The sequence below is a fragment of the Typopeltis vanoorti genome, chromosome 12 (genome assembly GCF_054136105.1).
Source record: "Typopeltis vanoorti isolate ZY-2024b chromosome 12, IOZ_Tvanoo_1.0, whole genome shotgun sequence".
Taxonomy (NCBI): Eukaryota; Metazoa; Arthropoda; class Arachnida; order Uropygi; family Thelyphonidae; genus Typopeltis; species Typopeltis vanoorti.
The window spans coordinates 41,851,226-41,870,013 of NC_143560.1; the positions used below are offsets into that span (position 1 = coordinate 41,851,226).

General features: G+C 34.4%; 1 protein-coding gene across 6 annotated transcripts in view; it reads left to right on the forward strand.

Moving 5' to 3' along the window:
- LOC150100731 (plexin-A2-like) overlaps positions 1–18,788 on the forward strand; it is a 992,258-nt gene that overhangs the window by 852,186 nt on the left and 121,284 nt on the right. For all 6 annotated transcript variants that reach the window (XM_090402045.1, XM_090402043.1, XM_090402046.1 and 3 more), the window contains 5 exons: positions 233–409; positions 545–794; positions 5,971–6,113; positions 9,075–9,205; positions 15,289–15,348. In XM_090402045.1, coding sequence (XP_090258171.1) covers positions 233–409; positions 545–794; positions 5,971–6,113; positions 9,075–9,205; positions 15,289–15,348 — 761 coding nt within the window. The remainder of the gene's footprint in view (positions 1–232; positions 410–544; positions 795–5,970; positions 6,114–9,074; positions 9,206–15,288; positions 15,349–18,788) is intronic.

The window sequence follows — 18,788 nt, forward strand, 5'->3', positions numbered from 1 at the left end:
GGGGGGGGGACAAAGGGGAAGGGTATCCTTATGTGGAAACTGGGACAGGGGTTAACGGGGTGTGGACTGTTTCGGTCGTCGTCTGACCGTCATCGAAACCTTGTCGTAATTCGAATAAAACGAATAATTCTAATATTCTAAACATTTATTTAAAAGTTGTTTTTTTTCCCTTTATGCATGTGCATCAGTTGATAATTGAAAATTTCTTGACCTCGTAAATCTCAATTTTCAGGGTGCAAACTTAGATCGAGCTTCACAAGAAACTGATGTGATTGTGAGGATTGGAACCAGCTTCTGTAATGTAACATCATTATCACGTTCTCAACTCACCTGCCGGCCTCCAACATCTCAACCACCTGCAAAAGATGCTAATGGGAATCCAGATCCAAAAAAAATTCCTCAAGTTGTGGTATGAAATTTGCATTATATGTTGTCAAAAAATTATTTCACAGTGAGGAAGATAAGATATAATTCTTTTTTTTGCTGATAAACCTTTAAGTGTATTTGCATAACTGTTTTTTCTTTTCTTTTTCCTCCCTTTTAGGTGGAAGTGGGAGACAATCTAACTTTCTCTATCGGCAGCCTTAGCTATGAGGTTCCTTCATCCCAAGATAGCACTTTATCAAAACCTGTTATTATTGGAGTCATAGTGGGAGGCTGTATTTTAGTGGTTATTGTAATAATTATCTTAATTGCATACAGGAGGAAATCAACTGAGAGTAGTCGTGTACTGAAAAATATGCAAGAACAGATGGATGTGTTAGAGCTTAGAGTGGCTAGTGAGTGTAAAGAAGGTAATTTTTTTTTTTTTTTTTTTTTTTTTTTTTGTTACTCTTTATTCCATTTATTAGTGAGACATAGTTTGAATACCTTTGGACTATTGCAGTTTCTTCTAAATGTAGTTTTTTAAAAAAAAAATCTTCATATTTTGGAAGCATGCATGTTGATTTAATCAATTTGTGACTTCCAGCATCCATCAGTTATCAAGCGTGACACTGATGTTAATTGTAACATTTTTTTGTTTATTTATTTTATTTTAATTTCATACAGCATTTGTTTTCTTAAGCTATGGTTATCAGAAACAAGAATACCCACTGCAGCTGTTTCATATTCATAGTGTAGAAAAAATATGTCATTTTGGACAATGTAATGTTTTGGACTTAGGACTATTTTTGAAGAGAGAGATTTTATCTGCTTATTCAGACTACAGATATTTCAGATAATAGTTTATTTTCAAAATTCTTCACAAAAGAAAGTATTTCACTTTGTAAGCATGTACCTCTATATTTTTAGTAAAATAAGACTAAAAAAAATTGCTTCAAAACATGCCCATATTATCAAAACTAGCAGTAGATATATTATTGTTAAATATGCAATATTTTCTTTTTCTTGGGACATGTTCTTTTCAGAACCAAATTTTATTCATAATATTTTTTGTTGCAAAACAAGGTGCTTGAGTTATTTTCTTGCTATATTTAACAACTGAACATCAAAAATAATTATGACGTTATTGATATTACTTTACTTTCATGCTGCACAAAACAAATTATATATCAACAATTACTATAGTTACAAATGATATCGAACACTGGGTTTTAGTAGGTTGTGATATAGATAGTTAAACCAACTAGTTTCGCCACACATGCTAGTGGACTAAGCGCTGTTAATTCTTATACTTTAGTTCATCTTGCCAATCTTTAGACAACTTTGCATACATGTTCTCAGATCAGTCAACATGTTTTTCTGACAACCGTGATTTAATTTTATTTACATAAGTAGTAGCTTATTCAGATACTTACTTCTCCTAGCATTTTATATCTGAAATTTCCTGTCTAAATGAATTAATGCATTATACAAAATAGCTTTGATTTCTTAATTACTAATCCTTAATCTTAGCAGGTCACTGAATCATTAATAATCCACATATTATGGTTAATTTACAAGAAATACCAAACCATTGTGGTACTAGGTACCATAAGGTGAGGGATGAATTTCATTGCTTGATGATCACTTTGCTTATTAGAAGCTTGATGTCCAAAACCAATGTTTGGATTCCACAATATTTATTATCCCATTTCTTCCAGCACATATGAATGACATTTTCAGAATTACATCAGACATCATGCAGAGATGCAACATTTCTTCTTTTTTGAGAATACAGCTTTAAAATGGTTATTTTTCTAGATTGTATACTGTGTGATTTTGAAGACAAGATGAAAATGAAGACTGAAGGTCTTCATTTCCATCTTGTCTAAATGTTAACACTGTGGAAAGCTTCCAGGTCAACTATGAAATCTTGCTTTCCCTATTCTTATGAGTGTACCTGGAAGAAGTGTTGGTACCTGGTAGGTACTCTGAGACTAAGATCTGGAGAGCAGTCAAGTGAAATTCATGTGTGCAGCTTAGTAAGAAATTCATTATTGTAAATTCCATAACCTTCCTACTTCCAACTAAACTTGCAACTGCCGAGCAAAGAGAAATAATTACATGCAGATAAAGGCAAACCTTCTGAAGACTTCCAATTCATTTTGCAAATATATGTGGTCTTTGTTCCAGCCTTCAGTCTTCATTTCCATCTTGTCTTCAAAATCACGCATACTTTTCTTACACCCAAATTTCATTTTTTTCAAGCACTGCTCACTTCAATTTTCCTAATTTCACCCTCTTTGACTAGCATTGGTACATATGTTGGCTTTGATACACTGTTAGTCTCACCTTGAATCTCCTCTTTATTTGCTCTGTAATGCCACCAATATTCTGAACTTTTGTTTGATTTCTTTTAGATGTTGATTTTGTCCGGTCTCTCTTTCCTTAGAGATTTAACATTCACAATTCCAACTGACTCCTTTTTCAACTGTATAGATCTAGCAGGTAGAGACTGATGCCTTTGCTATTACCAATGATCTTCACACAAATTGTTTGTTTGCCTACTCAAATACCAGATAACTAACAGCTCTTCAAACACTCTAGATCGCTTCCTTAGTAGTGACTTCTACATAATGGAGATGTTTTCAGGTAATTCAATCTGTTGTTGGTACCTTCTGTAAAGAAACATTTCATGCAGTTACTCTCATTCACAAGTCTATCATTATAAGAAAGTTAAGTGGAATGATCTTTTCAACTACTATGCCTGATTTTATAAGCTGGATTATCATTTTCAGTCTTTTGATCCAGATTTGGACTGAAAATATCATGGAAGCAATTTTTATTAGTATGGAAACATTTATTTCTCATACTTGATATTCTTGTTCTTTATGTAAGTTTTCTGTACAAAAAAAGAACTGGTCGTATTGCAATTGACTTTCATCAGAATCTCCATATATCTTTTCTGCTTATACCACAGTCCAAAATAGCTGCAAGCAAAGTATCAGTACATCCTGATATTGAAAGGATTAAAAGCAGGAAGATTGTATCAATCTAAATGGGCCATCATGCTTTCTGGTTTCTTGCCAGAACTATTGGCAAAATAGATACAATGCAACTCCCACAATATTCTGGCCTCTTACTTTCCTCTGATTCTTCTATAGACAATCTTAATACACATTTTCCTACCTATCCAAATGCACACCATTCAATTCCACTTTGATTTTTTATCAGAAAGATATGAGACAAACCTTAACCAAACTGGATACCAAAATAGTATCCTGGTTTTCATGACATTTCTCTGATTGTACTGAAGTTGTGCTGTAGAGTTGATTACTGTTCTTTGCTACTATTTTTATTTTCTCTTATTCCAATCATTTCTATCCTAGCCTGGAAATTAGTCTCTGTTTAATCCATTTCTAAAAAGCGTGAAAAATCTTTGCTCTCTAATTACCTTTCAATCTTACACACTTCAGTTCATTCTAAAGTAATGGAGAAAACCATTAACACAACTTTTAAACTGTATGGAATCTTCTCAAGTAAAACAGTTGCAAGTATGAAATCTGCCACTTTCAATCAGCAGGGTGGGGGATCTTCATGCTTGTGTTGCCCACTTTTGGATCAATGCCAGTGAAAAGTTTGGGGAATCTAGAGTGGTTAGAAAGCTGGAATGATTTGTTGTAAAGGTCTTAAGTAAGCTTCCATCATATGGTCTGTCTTCTGGCTGATAATTCTGATATTTCTTAAGGCTACTCTTTCCCACATTCTCTTCTTTCTATAATCAGTGACTTTCTCCAGTTAACTGCAAATCCAATATGAGTTTCATTAATAACAGTATACTGCACTCCTTTTTCTCTTTTGACAATCCTTTCACTACACCAATCACAAACACTTCCACAATATTGACTTCTTACTTAAATTCTGATCTCCAAACCATTGAATTCTGATGATATTAATACTACTTTTAAAAAAAAAAAATCAATTATGTTTCATTTCTTGTTAAAAGGAACTTTTCTTCCAGCTTTACCTTTGACAGCCTAACTTAGATAAGACAACATTTCTCCTCTTGGAGTTCATCTGACTGCATCTCTAGGTTTGATTATTGTTTTCCAATTCCTTCTGTTTTTTTTCTAATATTCGTACACATTTTTTCTAATATTTGTACAACTTAAGTCTACAGTTTACCTCTGAAACCTGCTCAACTTTGATTCTTCTTAAAACTTTCTTGCATATTTTGTTTCAATATGATATTCAGTTTTATTCTGCTCTCAAAATGGAATGGTGATTTCTTTCTGTTTCAAATTCTGTTTCTGAGTATCACTGTATATTACTATGCTCTCCTTGCATCCCTGGCCATTCCGTTCCTTTCTTGTCTGCTCGCACATTAATTTCTACTTCAAGCATCCACCTTTTTTCATGCAGTGTTTACCTGTCCATCCTAATCCCTCCTGTCATTTTTGTCATTGTTTTGCATTCCTTTTTATTATTCTCAATCACAATATTCACCTCTCCATTCCTAAGTACTCTTTTAATCTCTCTCACCTTTCCACATCACCTCTTATTTCCTCACATCTATTCACTGTAGTTATTAACTCTCTTGTAGCAACAGCTTCTTAAGTTGACCCACATCAAAACTACTCAAATGCAGTTATTACTCTCATAGCTCCATCTCTCCCTTAAAATCATTGAGCACATTCACAAACAGCACTGCTTTCTCCTCACACGTCTGTTGATATACTATTTGTGGTCTTTGCTTGTCTCAAATCATCAGTGTTATCTGGGCAACACACTGACTAGTTTTCCTATCATGCTGTTATCTTTCACTGTCCTCAACAACCAACTGATATCCATTCTCATCTTTTCCTCATTCCCAACCAAATTATTTGTTCCTACTACCATTACCATCCTCTTTTGCTTGTTTGCCCTTCATATCCAATGTGCCTCGATTGCTATTCATTCTATCCTCCAATAAAACAAGCTTTGTTCACTTCTCATTCACCACACCACTCATAAATTTCATCTCCAGGCAGTATCACTCATGAATCTTTTTTACCTCTTTCATATAGCCATTTTTCATTCCATTCCATTCTTTTTCACTCGTCCATGCATATCTACATTTCTCATTTCACTCTCCATGCTTCATCTCTTGCCTCATCCAGCATTTCTCTCTGCATTTATGCAATGTTCCTGCCATTTCCTCCTTTTAAAAGTATATATGAAATACTTTCGTAGGGATACTCTTAAACTCCTGTCTTAAACTCTTCACCAATTCTGCTTTCAATTCTTGAATCACTTTCTCACTGCCATTCACACTGTCTTGCTATTTAATTAATGTTGACCATACGTTTTGGTGGTGAATATGTAGTTTGGTAGCTTTTCGATATCAAAGTGGTTAAAACATTATAAGGATAAGTGGATATTTTAAATTTTATTCATTCTATTTATGAATTGATCAGAAAAGCATTCAAGGAAGTTTGCTGCTTTAATTCTAGAAATGCTGTATTTGTGTATATATTTGATAGTGATTTTTATTATCATTATCATTTTTCTATAGCAACTTCTTTTCTAGTCTGTTTGTATAAAATTATCTTTTCCAATTTAACACAGCTTTTGCAGAGCTTCAAACAGAAGTGACTGACCTAACTAGTGATGTGGCAACAGGAGGCATCCCCTTCTTAGACTACAGGACATATACTATGAAAGTGTTGTTCCCCAATTCTGATGATCATCCTGTACTTAGGGAATTGCAAGTAAGTTATTTTCATATATATGTTTTCTTATTTGATTAATGTATTTTTTTTACCTAATAATCTGTTATGGATAGAAAAATAATCCAGCATTTCTCTCTGCATTTATGCAATGTTCCTGCCATTTCCTCCTTTTAAAAGTATATATGAAATACCCTTAAACTCCTGTCTGTCCCCTCCTATCCATGCTACCAGCTTCACATCCATATCTATTTGCTCCAACTTTTGTGATAGTTTTCCCAAGCAGTATTCTGTCATATGCTTTTGCAAAGTCATGGTGTAACATTTCCTTTATCCAGATATGCTGTCACTTTATTATAAAATACAAATAAATTACTTAGGCTGGACCTACCTTTTATAAAGCCATGCTGCCTATCATAGAGTGTCATTCCTATCCACTGATTGCTGGATTTTACCTTTAACCAAATTTTCCAATACTTTAACCACCACTCCTGGGGATATTAATTGGTCTGTAATTTGCTACTTTTGTTTTGGAGCCACCTTTTATGAAATGGAACTAGCTTGCCTTCTTTTCACTGCCTTAGAGCCTTGTCAGAGCTGAAACTTAGATTAAACAACTTTGCAAGGAGCACTACCAATTCTATTGCATATTCATGCAACACACAGGCCAACATGCAATCAGTTCAACTGCAGGGGGGGGGGGGGGATACTAAGCAGCATGTGATGGAAGTAGCAAGGCTTTAGTGCTCGTTTTAATAATATTCTCACAGGATGTGATTATTAAGTATCAGTACTCCTACTGGTTGCATGAGATACTGGTTTGGATCAGACAGAAAAACATAACTGTCAACAAAGGGATACGTGAGAAAAAAAAATAAGGCTGTGGGAATGGATAATATATCAACATGTTTTTTTCTGAATATGCAAAAGAGTTAGCTATACCCTTCTTGATTTAAGGAAAGTCTTGCAGTGGAAAAGGTTCCTAAGAAATGAGAAGACAAAATAATAATATTTCACGTGCATAGTTCTAGGACAGAAGTTTTGAATTATGGACCAGTCTGTACAGTGACAGTTTGGTCAAGTTTTTGGAGCTGGTGGTTAGGAAGAATAGAATGTAGAATTCAATTGATGGACAGGGAATTCTTTATGATGATCAGCATGGGTTTGCTAAAACAAGATCAATCCTTAAGTCTATTTGTATTTTTATAATAAGGTAATGAATGTGTTGGATAAGTAAGATTCTTATATTGTGATGATCCTGGACTTTGTAAAGGTGTTTTGATAGATCACCACATGATAGATTGATGTACAATCAACCTATCATGTGGTGAATAATAGATATGTTAAGGATGAGCAGCTGTATTTCTGAATGATACCAGCAAGTTAGGTGTAATGGGGCATTATCTCAATAAAGAAGATAGCCAGTAATAGAAGGTAACATTAATGTGCCACAGGGATTTTCTTCCCTGATGTTTAATTTATTTGTTGATGTTTAATGTGGACTGACTGGAGATTTTCAGTTGTTTGCTGATGATGTTGATGCAAAGTTAAGGAGAAATATAAGCAGCATTGCAATGTTAACTCCCTTCAGGAATATTTGAATAGACTTTTAGCTTGGACAAATGATGAGTTTCTACGTTTAACATTAAGTGCAAGGTTTCAACACCTTTGAAGTGCAGCGATATAAGACTAATTTATTGGTGGAACTGCTTAAGGAAGTAGATGAGATCAGCAATCTGGGATGATAATTGGACTGAAATTCAGAGGGTATGTTGCAGGTGTTGCAAAGACTGTTCATTACTGCTATGATAAGAAGTACTACATGAATGTAGTTGTGTCACAGCATAAATCATTGGTCAGGCAACAGCTTGACTGTTGTGCTCAGATTTGGTCAACTAGTTTTCATTGTGATGTAAAAATATGGAGGAGGTCTGGAGATGGGTGACCAAGGCAGTTTCAGAACTCTGGAATATTGGGTTATGGGGAAAGGTTGAGAGAATATAAATTGCGCTGTTTAGCAGATAGGTGGAAAAAGAGGTGATATGATAGTCATTTAAGTTAGTGAATGGATTTTATTGGATTAACATAGTTGGGGGGGGGGGATAAAAGAGTCAAAATCAAGAGAGGAAGAACTAGAGGCCATCTCTGGTAGTAACATTAAAGGTGTAGTGAAGAGGTATGAGGAGTAAATGTTTTTTTTTTTACAAGGAGATTTGCGAATGCTGGGAGTGCGGTATGTTTTACCATTCACCTATTGACAGCTGGCTTATAGAGAGAATTATCCTTATTAATATCAAATAACTGTTTCAATGCAACATTTAAAGTTCATATTATTTACTTATGATGTGTCTCTTTCTAGTTTCACTTGTTTAATATCCAGAAACAAAACAGAATAGTTGGTTGTCAAAAGAATTGCAAAAAAGTGATTTGAACAAAATCACTTACTTTGCAACTGCTGTGGTAATTGAGTTACTAAAAGGAGAAGTACAAAAAACTTGATCCTCATATTTTAACTAAACTCTAGATCTGACCCATTTAGAGTTTTTGCCTGGCTGAGCAATATAACATACAAGAAATTGCATATCTTATCAGCAGAGAACTACATATTCCAAGATTTGCTAAAGTTGAACTGTATCAGTACCTGGCTTTTTTCTCATGCTAGTGAGAGTCATAGATTTTTCTGATTTTTGTGGCTTCAGTTCCAAGACTGGTAGATGGTTTGTTAGTGCCATCTGGCTAAATAATTTACCCGTGGAGGACCAGCTGGCTTCAGTATTTTTGAAAATTTGTAGAAGTTGATTATGGTTTTAAAATATCCTTTGCATTCTACAAAATTTAGAGATTAACAAAATCCCTGTCTCCTCTGTCTGCAGTCACAGGTTTCCTTTGTAAAAATAAACTGGAAATTTTATGTGTATTTAATACCATATAAATAATATAATTGATATTTGCAATTTCATTTGTCACCTTAACATTTTAATTATTTATTTTTTTATTTTTTAGCTTGATCCTGTAAAGAGGCCTTACATTGAGAAAGGACTTAGGCTATTTGGCCAGTTGATCCTAAACAAAACTTTCATCCTGCTGTTTATCCGCACACTTGAATCTAATCGTTACTTCTCAATGAAGGATAGGTAAGCTGTTTCTACTAAACTGATCTGAAATAAAATCAGAATAGCAAAATATGGCTTCTTATACAAAAAAAAAAAGTTTTACATACCCCTGCAACTATGCATGGTAAAAGTTTTTGCATTTTCACTAAGCATAATTATTAAGTAAAGTAACATAATCCCAGGATACACTCCCCTTCTTTACATATAAAAACTGTCAATTAACTTTTGTTTCAGATTTATGAAGAATAAAATACCCATTATCATCTCTTGTAAATCAGCAGTCACTTTTATTATGTATCTTAGAGGGAAAAAATTATACATTACAAAATTCTAGGCTCAGAAATGTTTGTTAATGGATGGGTGACCATCAGTTTACTGATGGTCACCCATATGATGATCATAAAATGTGCAGTGAGTAATAGCAGTTGAAAAATTACAGTATAAAGAATGAATATTTTAATCTACTCCAGTTTCTTAGATTAAGTTGCTATTATCATTATTACATAAAAAATAATATAGTAGACCACCATATATTATCTCACTTCAGTTATCTGAGTAGCATGATTACATTTAAGCATATAATATTCAGGTGTGGCTACTTCCACCATTAAGGTTCTTTTCTATCCTTTCCCTTTCTTCTTCCCAATTTCCAAAAATAAAATATTTTTCACTACTCTGACTAGTGGACTAAGGATATTGCATCTTTTAAGGTATATTATCTGAGAACAACTATTATATAGATATGAAGGCTTCAAATTGAGAAGGTTTACCATCCCTAAAAGAATTTTCAAAATTTCTGGGGTGCTTAAGGGTCAAAGCTGTATAACAGAGAGGAGACCTCCACATAGCCTTTAAAGGAATGCAGAGAACTGATCAGGGTTTCTGACCTAATGTCCAATCCTCACCTTTTCGTGGTGCACCCTGTTTGGTATCTACCTGGATACTGAACGAATGAGGATGGGCTGGCAGTTTGGGATTTAGCTGACCAAATTGTAATTCTTATTGGCTTAAACCAAATTACAAAATGATGGTACAACATGACAAAATTTCATGCCGGCTGGGGCATTGCCCGGTTAAACAAGGACCCCGTTGTTTTCACCAGGGAACCAGAGTGAACACCGAAAAGTCAGCTACTGGAACAAATCTGAAAAAACACCCCAACTCAACATCACCAGAGTTAAAGATCAGTACTATCAACATAAGAAGCCTGAATGGCAAAGAAATGGAGCTAGCTAAGGAATTAGATAAGTACCAGATCGACATAATAGGGGTGACTGAAACACAAAAAAGACAAAAACTAGTGAGATCTTTCTGAGCAATAAATACAAAATGTTATATTCTGGCAATGACAATCGAGGAAAAGAAGGAGTAGCCATTGTATTCAACACTAAATGCGAGGCTAATCTTCTTGAATGGCAGGCAGTCTCAAGTAGAGTGATGTGGGCAAATATCAGAATGGGGAAATGGACAATGAGACTTATTTGTGCCTATGGTCCAACAGAAGGTTCTACTAAGGTGGAAGTGGAGGAATTTTTTGAGGATTTATAGAAAGCATCTGACATAATGCAAAATGAAAAGTTGATTCTTGTTGGGGATCTAAATAGTAGAGTAGGAAATGATTGTCAGACATACAAAAATATATTGGGAAAATTTGGAGAAAAGAGCAAAGCTAATAATAATGGCAAATATTTGTTGGATTTCTGCTCAGGACATGGACTGGTTATTACTAACACCATGTTCTAACATAAAAATGTGCACAAATTCACATGGAGAGAAGAGGCAAGAAATAAGAAAAGTCTCATTGACTATGTTATTGTTGATAGTGATATTTTCTCCCTTCTGCAAGACACCAGCATGTACAGAGGATTTGCAATTGGAAGTGATCACTATTTAGTCTTGAGCAGGATAAAATTGAATTTCATATTGAAAAGAATGACATGTAAGAAAGTTTTAAGGCGAATAAAAGTTGAGCAGCTCTCAGAAGTGAACTGTAGACTAAAATACACAAAGATTATTGAAGAAAAATGAAAGAGTTTGAGAACAGGAACCAAACTTTAGAGATTCAGTGGCAAGCCTTGAAGAAAACCTTGATTGATTCAGCCAGCGAGGTTGAGGTTGTCTGCAAGGATAGAAAAATCAAAACTCCATGGTGGACACAGGAAGTTAAAGAGGCAGTGAAGGAAAAGAAGAAAGCATATCAAAAGTTCCTGGCAAATAAGTCAGCTAGTGCTCTTAGAGAATATAGAGACAAATGCAAGAATGCTAAACACTGTGTAAAACTAGCTAAACAAAAGTCATGGGAGGACTTTGGCAAGAATACAGAAAATAAATATCAAGAAGGTGGCAAAATATTCTGGAGGTTGTTGAAGAAGCTTAGGAATGGAGGAAAGAGTGCTATAAAAGGAGTTAGAGATGATAAAGGTGACATGAAAACTGGAGAAAAAGATATCCTTGAAGTATGGAGTAATTACTTTGAAAAACTGCTAAATGAAACAAGCAGTGATGACAGCACAGTGGTAAAAAACACTGACCAGGCATGCAGTCAGGAATACATATCCATACTTGAAGTAGAAAAAGCCATCAAAGGCTTGAAATGTGGAAAGGTTGCAGGAGTAGATGATACTCGACCAGAAATGCTGAAGTATGGTGGTGTAAAATTCTTGCAGTGGCTGCACTGCATAGTTCAGAAGGCCTGGACAGAGGGATGAATTCCCGATGATTGGAGTAGAGCTCTCATAGTACCCATATATAAAAAGGGAAATAAAACTGAATGTGAGAATTACAGAGGTATTTCCCTACTGAGTGTTCCTGATAAGATATATGCAAGTATACTTGAGAAATGGTTGAGAAGAATTGTAGAAGAAAAGCTTGGTGAAAAATAAGCTGGATTCAGGCCAAATAGAGTCTGTCAGGATCAGATCTTCACTTTACGACAGATAGTGGAAAAATCATGGGAATATAACAAAGATCTCTATTTGAGTTTTGTAGATCTGGAAAAGCCATATGATAAGATGCCAAGAGAGAAGCTATTCAATACGCTACAGTTATATGGTGTCAATGGGGCATTATTTCAAGCAATACTTAGTCTTTATTTGAGTTGTAAGTCAGCAGTTAGAATTGAAGGAAGTACAGGAAGATGGTTTAATGTTAAATCTGGTGTGAGACAAGGATGTACATTATCCCCCTCTGTTATTCATTATCTATATGGATCACATTATGAAGGAAAGTGATATTAAACATGATATCAAAATTGGAGATGTTAATGTCAGCTCTTTGCTTTATGCGGACGATGTTATACTTATCAATAAATCAGCTACGAGTCTGCAAGATTCCTTGACTAAAATAAGCCAGCAAAGGTTGGTCGATTGGTAGAGCCTTTGCTACTAATGGCTCAGTTAAGTAAGTTTGAGCGCAGTTAGTAGTTGGAAGGGGACCAATCGTTCGATGCTGTTGGCACACTCTCCCTCGATGAGTCTTTGGATTCCCTGGAGATGTCGAATAATAATAATAATAATAAATTGAATAATTGTTGTAATTGATATGGTATAAAGTCAGCAATAAAAAGACAAACACGATGAAAATAGGCAGAATCATTGAAAATGTCAACTGCATTGTGAACGGAGAACCTGTGGAACAAGTAAAACATTTCACCTACTTAGGCATGATTTTTAGTGAAGATAGTAAATTAAATATGGAAATAGACAACAGAATCAATAAAGCTGGTATAGTAGGAAGTCAATTGAATAAATTCATATGGAATAAGAGAGAAATTAGCTGTATACAAGACAGTGTTCAAACCAGTTTTAACTTATGGATCTGAGAGCTGGGGCAGAAGTAAAACCCTTGACCAAAGACTAGAGACCACAGATATGAGAATCCTGTGAAAGATTAGAGGCGTGAACAGATGGCATCAATGGCAATATCATATTAAAAACGAGGATATTAGGAAAGAACTTGGCATTGTTGTCAGCATCCAGGAATGCGTTAGCAGAACTAATCTCAGGTGGTATGATCATTTAAACAGAATGGGCAAGGAAAGATTAGCAAAACAAGTGTTCTCTGCCAGGTTGGCAGTAAAACGACTCAGAGGAAGACCAAGATATAGGTGGATCGATGCGGTACGACGTGCCTTAGACGACAGAAATATAAGATCTGATAATATTGGAGTCTTGACAAGTAACAGACTGATCTGGAGGAAAATTGTTGATAGGAAGTTAGTAATGATGTAAATTTTTCATGTAGTACTATCATATCCTGTACACCCCTTGACGGTACATAGCAGGAATTTGATGATGATGAAAGAATTTTCGAACTTATTTTGTGACAAATTTGAATTCAATGAAGAATACTAGAAATTTTTGGAAGAAGGTTAAAGAATCTGATCTACCTGGTATCTAGAGAAAGTAAACTCAGATTTCCTCTAATTACCAAGGGATTTTAAGACCATATGATGAAATCACTGTCTATAATATGAAAATGATATTTCATATCTAACTTAACCTCTTAATTACTCTTTTTAAAGTCATTTAACCCAGTAAAAGATAGTCTTTTAAACACTTTTAACTAAATAAAAAAAATCTTTATTTCACAAAAAGCACAAATATATACATCAAATCAAGTACTTAACTACTATGCAAGCACCAGTGTATTTTCTTCATATCACAACATGGAAAAAATGACTACAGAACTTCTTTACAATCACATAAACCAACAGTTATTGTCTTATATGGACAAAACTCCTGTAAAGTTAGTCTCTTTGCCTTACAGTACCTTTATTCAGTACCAAAAGCAGGCCAGTAGCCTCACACCAGGCAATGAAATTCATCTTTCACCTGAAGACAATTACAAACATCCATGCTCACAGCAGGATTCAAATCCACAACCTATTGGTTGGAGAGTCTATATGTTAACCGTTTGGTCACACTGGCATTATGGTATTTGTTCTTTATCTTCTATACTAATGTTAATTGGTATGAAGCATTCTAGGCAAGAGCTTAGAATGAACACTGTGAACTTCAAAGGGAAGAGTAGAGCATTTCTCTAAAGCAGTCGTAAAGCATTGTCACAGCTAACATAAATCAGATAACTGTAGCTTGTTATCACTGTGTGTGTGTGTGTGTGTGTGTGTGTGTGTGTGTGTGTGTGTGTGTGTGTGTGTGTGTGTGTGTGAGAGAGAGAGAGAGAGAGCAATAACTTGTCTCTTGTATATACAGTAGACAAAAGATCCTACTTTACAGCCTCCACATTTACAATGTGTATAAATTTTCTGTAATGATGTGAAATGCTGGGTGCCTAAAGGGAGGTGATCAGGACTCTTTGACAGCAATGTACAACCTTAAAATAAAACATTTTTAATTAGCTTCAATCATTTCTAATAATGGAATTGACAGGATTTTTTTTTTCAATAGCTAATTTTTTGCCCAAAATATTTTTTTGCATATTTGAGTTTTTTTTAATGAACTAAAATAGTGTATTGTGTAGGTAGTATGAATTTGTGTATAGTATGCAGATAGCAAATCATGTGGAGTGTCCCTCTCATAATAAGGCTTTGGGCTCCTTTAGAGGTTTTATTTATTATTATCACATTATTATTATTATTGTTATTAATACATGACATCTCTAAGCAGTCCAAAGTCTTATTATGGGAGGGTGCTCTACACAATCTACTATCTGCATGCTATGGGCAATTCCACACTGCGTACACAATACATTATTTCAGTTTTTTTAAAAAACACTCAAATAAATAAACAATATTTGGGAGTGAGGGAAAGCATGTTGATTCACTCAAATCACTTATGGATTTGAGAGTTTGGTTAGAAAAGCAGCTGATCGATGATTAGAAACCACTGAATATGAGAGTTCTAAAAAAATAATGGAAGTGAACTTCAGATAGCATCAGTTTACTGGTGCACAACCTTAAGTAAAACATTTTTAATTAGTTTGAGTAATTTCTAATAACTGAATCAACATGCTTTATGAATAAATTAATAAATAATTAATAAATAAATAGAAATAAATTAGTTTTGATAATTTATATTTCTACTTTTGATATTTAAAAATAAGGAATAAATTGAGTTTTGATTTTATTTCCTTTCTGTTTTTAGAGTAAATGTTGCCTCCTTAATTATGGTGACTCTTCAAGGAAGAATGGAATACTGCACAGAGTGAGTTACTCAGTAAAATTATTCAAATATCATAGTCATAAAACATTGTAAGCTTATATAAAATTTTTATAAGAAAACTTTACAGATCATTTTATCTTGTAAAAACGTTTTCTTAATTTCTTTCCTCTGTGCCTTCTGGCTGTTTTTGTATAGTATGAACATGGACCTCATGAAATGGGAGTATAAGGTCTGGTCTCGTCTCTCAATAGTGCAGCTGATAGCAACAACACCTTTTGGTTCTTTTCAGTTGGAAAGTTCTTATCGATGATCTTTTGTTTTAGATGGAATTCATCTAAGACAAAAGATCATTGACATCTAGGGATTTCTTATAAAAAGAGTTAGAAAAATCTAGTTTCAAATTACATCTAGGATTTAAGGTCATATACAAGAGATTTCAAAGTCAATTTAAAAGAAAAGATAATAAGTATCCATTATTTCATAGTGGATATTTAGAGCATTAAATGCTTTTATAAAATTTTAGAAGAAAGGGAATAAATAACATAGATAAAGAAAACTTTCACAAAGTATGACATTCCATAGTGTTGAGGGGATATTTTAAAAACCCTTCAAAGGACTTTTGCTTGTCAGAGCCAACAGATTGAAACTGATGAAATGTGAATATAACAGCTGTTGTGGAATTTCTCATCTTTTAAGTAGCAGTACCAAGACAACCATTATGCTAAAGGTTGTATTCTTATAACCTCATGGTTAGTTTTAAACCTTTTTTAATTTTCTAAGACATTGTCTTGCCACTTAATTATGAAACTGGATATATATATGTTTATTTTTTCTGTTAATAGTTTTTGAAACAAAGATGCTCATTTCTTCATAATCATTCTGCATATGTATAGATAACTAAGAATTTATTCAGCTTCTTATGAAACGTAACATTTTTGGTGCTGAAATTATAAGTTTGAGGCAGAATTGAAATTGCACTCTTTCACACATATCCCTGTAACAGTGTAATAGCATTAGTGATGGTTTTCTGGATCCATCATAGTATGCATCATTGACTAGCATAAATTTTGCTGATCATAATTTTAAATGAAAATTATACTAGAAATTCATTCAACAGGTCAAAAAAAAAAAAATGAAAGCAGATGAAGCAAACAGACCAACTTAACCAATTACATTAATCCTTCAATTATTCAATCACAGATGGAAATCATGCTGGTCATACTGTTGAAGGGCCAATTAACCAACATTAGTTACATGATCAGAAGCCACTTGACACATTAAACCCATTCATAGATTGGTGATCTGAAAGTCAAATAATAATTGTTATTCAGGACCTCCATGGAGTCATAAGACTCATCATGAAAGGCCCATTGCAAAAACACTATCATACATTCCTTAAATTCATTCTCACTACCCTATCAAACAATGCAGTCTACAGTCCAACCACCCTCTATGCAAAAAAATAAATTAAGTCACTCACTACTTTCATTTGTAACTTCCAGGGATAGCTTTTTGTCCTTGCTCCTTCCTCTAGTTGTACCATATGAAAGAACTCCCCATTGTCAACCCTGTAACTACCTCTCAACAGGTTAAATATCTCAATCATATCACTGCTCCTCCTATTGGCCAATCTCTGCAGTCTTGTATGTCCTCACTCTGTCCTCATAGCTGACATTGCACTCCTGATATAATTTTTATTATCTGCTTGTCCAAGGTTAATTTATCTTTGCATAATAATCCAGATGTGGTCTGATCAAGGCAATGCAGTCACAACTTTTCTATCTCTGCTGGTCAGTGTCCTTCTCGGTATTGCAGCAATCCTCTGGGTTACCATCTCCACGTTTGTGATATATCCTCTTAACTTCAAATTTCCATCAATCACCTCAAGATCCCTTGCCCTCTCCACTTCTAGTACAGTTCCTCCCACAGAGTATGCAGTTTTCCATCGATGTATCCAAAACTTCAAGACTACATTTAGTTGAATTAAATTGATCCCCCCCCCATTCATTTTCTGATCTATCCTGCTTATTCAGATCTTACTAAATCTACACATCAGCACTATTACTAATAACTCTTCAAAGGTTTGCATCATCTGCAAACAACTAAATATCTCCTTGCAATCTATTGACAGTATCATTGATATGAAGATTAAACAATATGGGTCCTAATATAGAGTCCTGAGGATCTGACTTGTAACCTTCTGCTTGATAATGCTCCCCTTTACACAACTCCCTGTTATCTATCAGACAGCTAATCCCAATCCACTTTACTAACTTAATATACAAACCCATATGCTATAATACTTTAATGTCACCTTATCTTGTGGCACCCTGTCAAATGCCTTTTCTATAAAAAAATTTTAAAAAAAGGCAGTATATACCTTCCTCTCATCAACCACTCTTTTGATTTTACTATAAAAGGCAATTAAATTACTTATGAATTACTTACAGATGGAAAGTCCATACATTCTAAGATCAGAGGTAGAATATGCACTGAACTCAGTTAAAAATGGTAAAGCCTTAGGCTCTGATAGAATATCAGCAGAAATAGTAAAATTATTAGATGGTGACAATATTACTATATTAGTAAAGGTATTTAATAAGATCTACAATACAGGCAAAATCACTCAAGACTGGTTACAGTCTACCTTTATCATGCTACCTAAAAAAAAAAAAGGCAAATGCTAAAACTTGTAATGACCATAGAATGATCAGTTGATGGAAGGTTTTTCACTTGGCTATGCTACCAATTATATATTTGGTTTAATTCTTTATCCAAGTGTAAGCAAACAAAGTTTTTTCACCTGAAGTATTTTCAGGACTGGGGAAACTTGTGGCAAAGGTGGTATAAGTTCTCATCACTTGTCTTAGTATCCTATAATGCAAAGCACATCTCCTTGCAGACGTATAATTCTATGCATTAAGGGAAGGGTCACTACCCAGAACCAGTTTCGACCTTTATTGAGGTTCCACCTTAGTATCACCACCTCTAGGTCTTGCTCCCACTGATGAGACCTCAATAAAGGTCAAAACTGGGTAGTGACCCTTCCCTTAATGCATAGCATTATACATGTCTGCAAGGAGATGTGCTTTGCATTATGGGATACTAAGGCAAGTGATGAGAACTTATACTACCTTTGTCATGAGTTGCCACAGTCCTGAAAATACTTCAGGTGCGTTACAGACTACATTAACATCAAACGAGGAGTAAGGCAAGAATGTATGCTGTCACCTCTCCTTTTTAACATATACTCAGAAGCCATATTTCAAAAAATCTTAAAATGAAGAGAGCAATTAATGTAAATGGTGAAATCATCAATAACATCCAATATGCTAATGACACAGCTCTCCTGGCTGACAGTATTCAGGATCTTCAAAAAGTTCTTGAACAAGTGAAGGAAGAGAGTGAAAAAATGGGATTAAGAATAAATATCACCAAAACTAAATTCATGCTCATAATCAAGAAACTAGTTCTTAATTCAG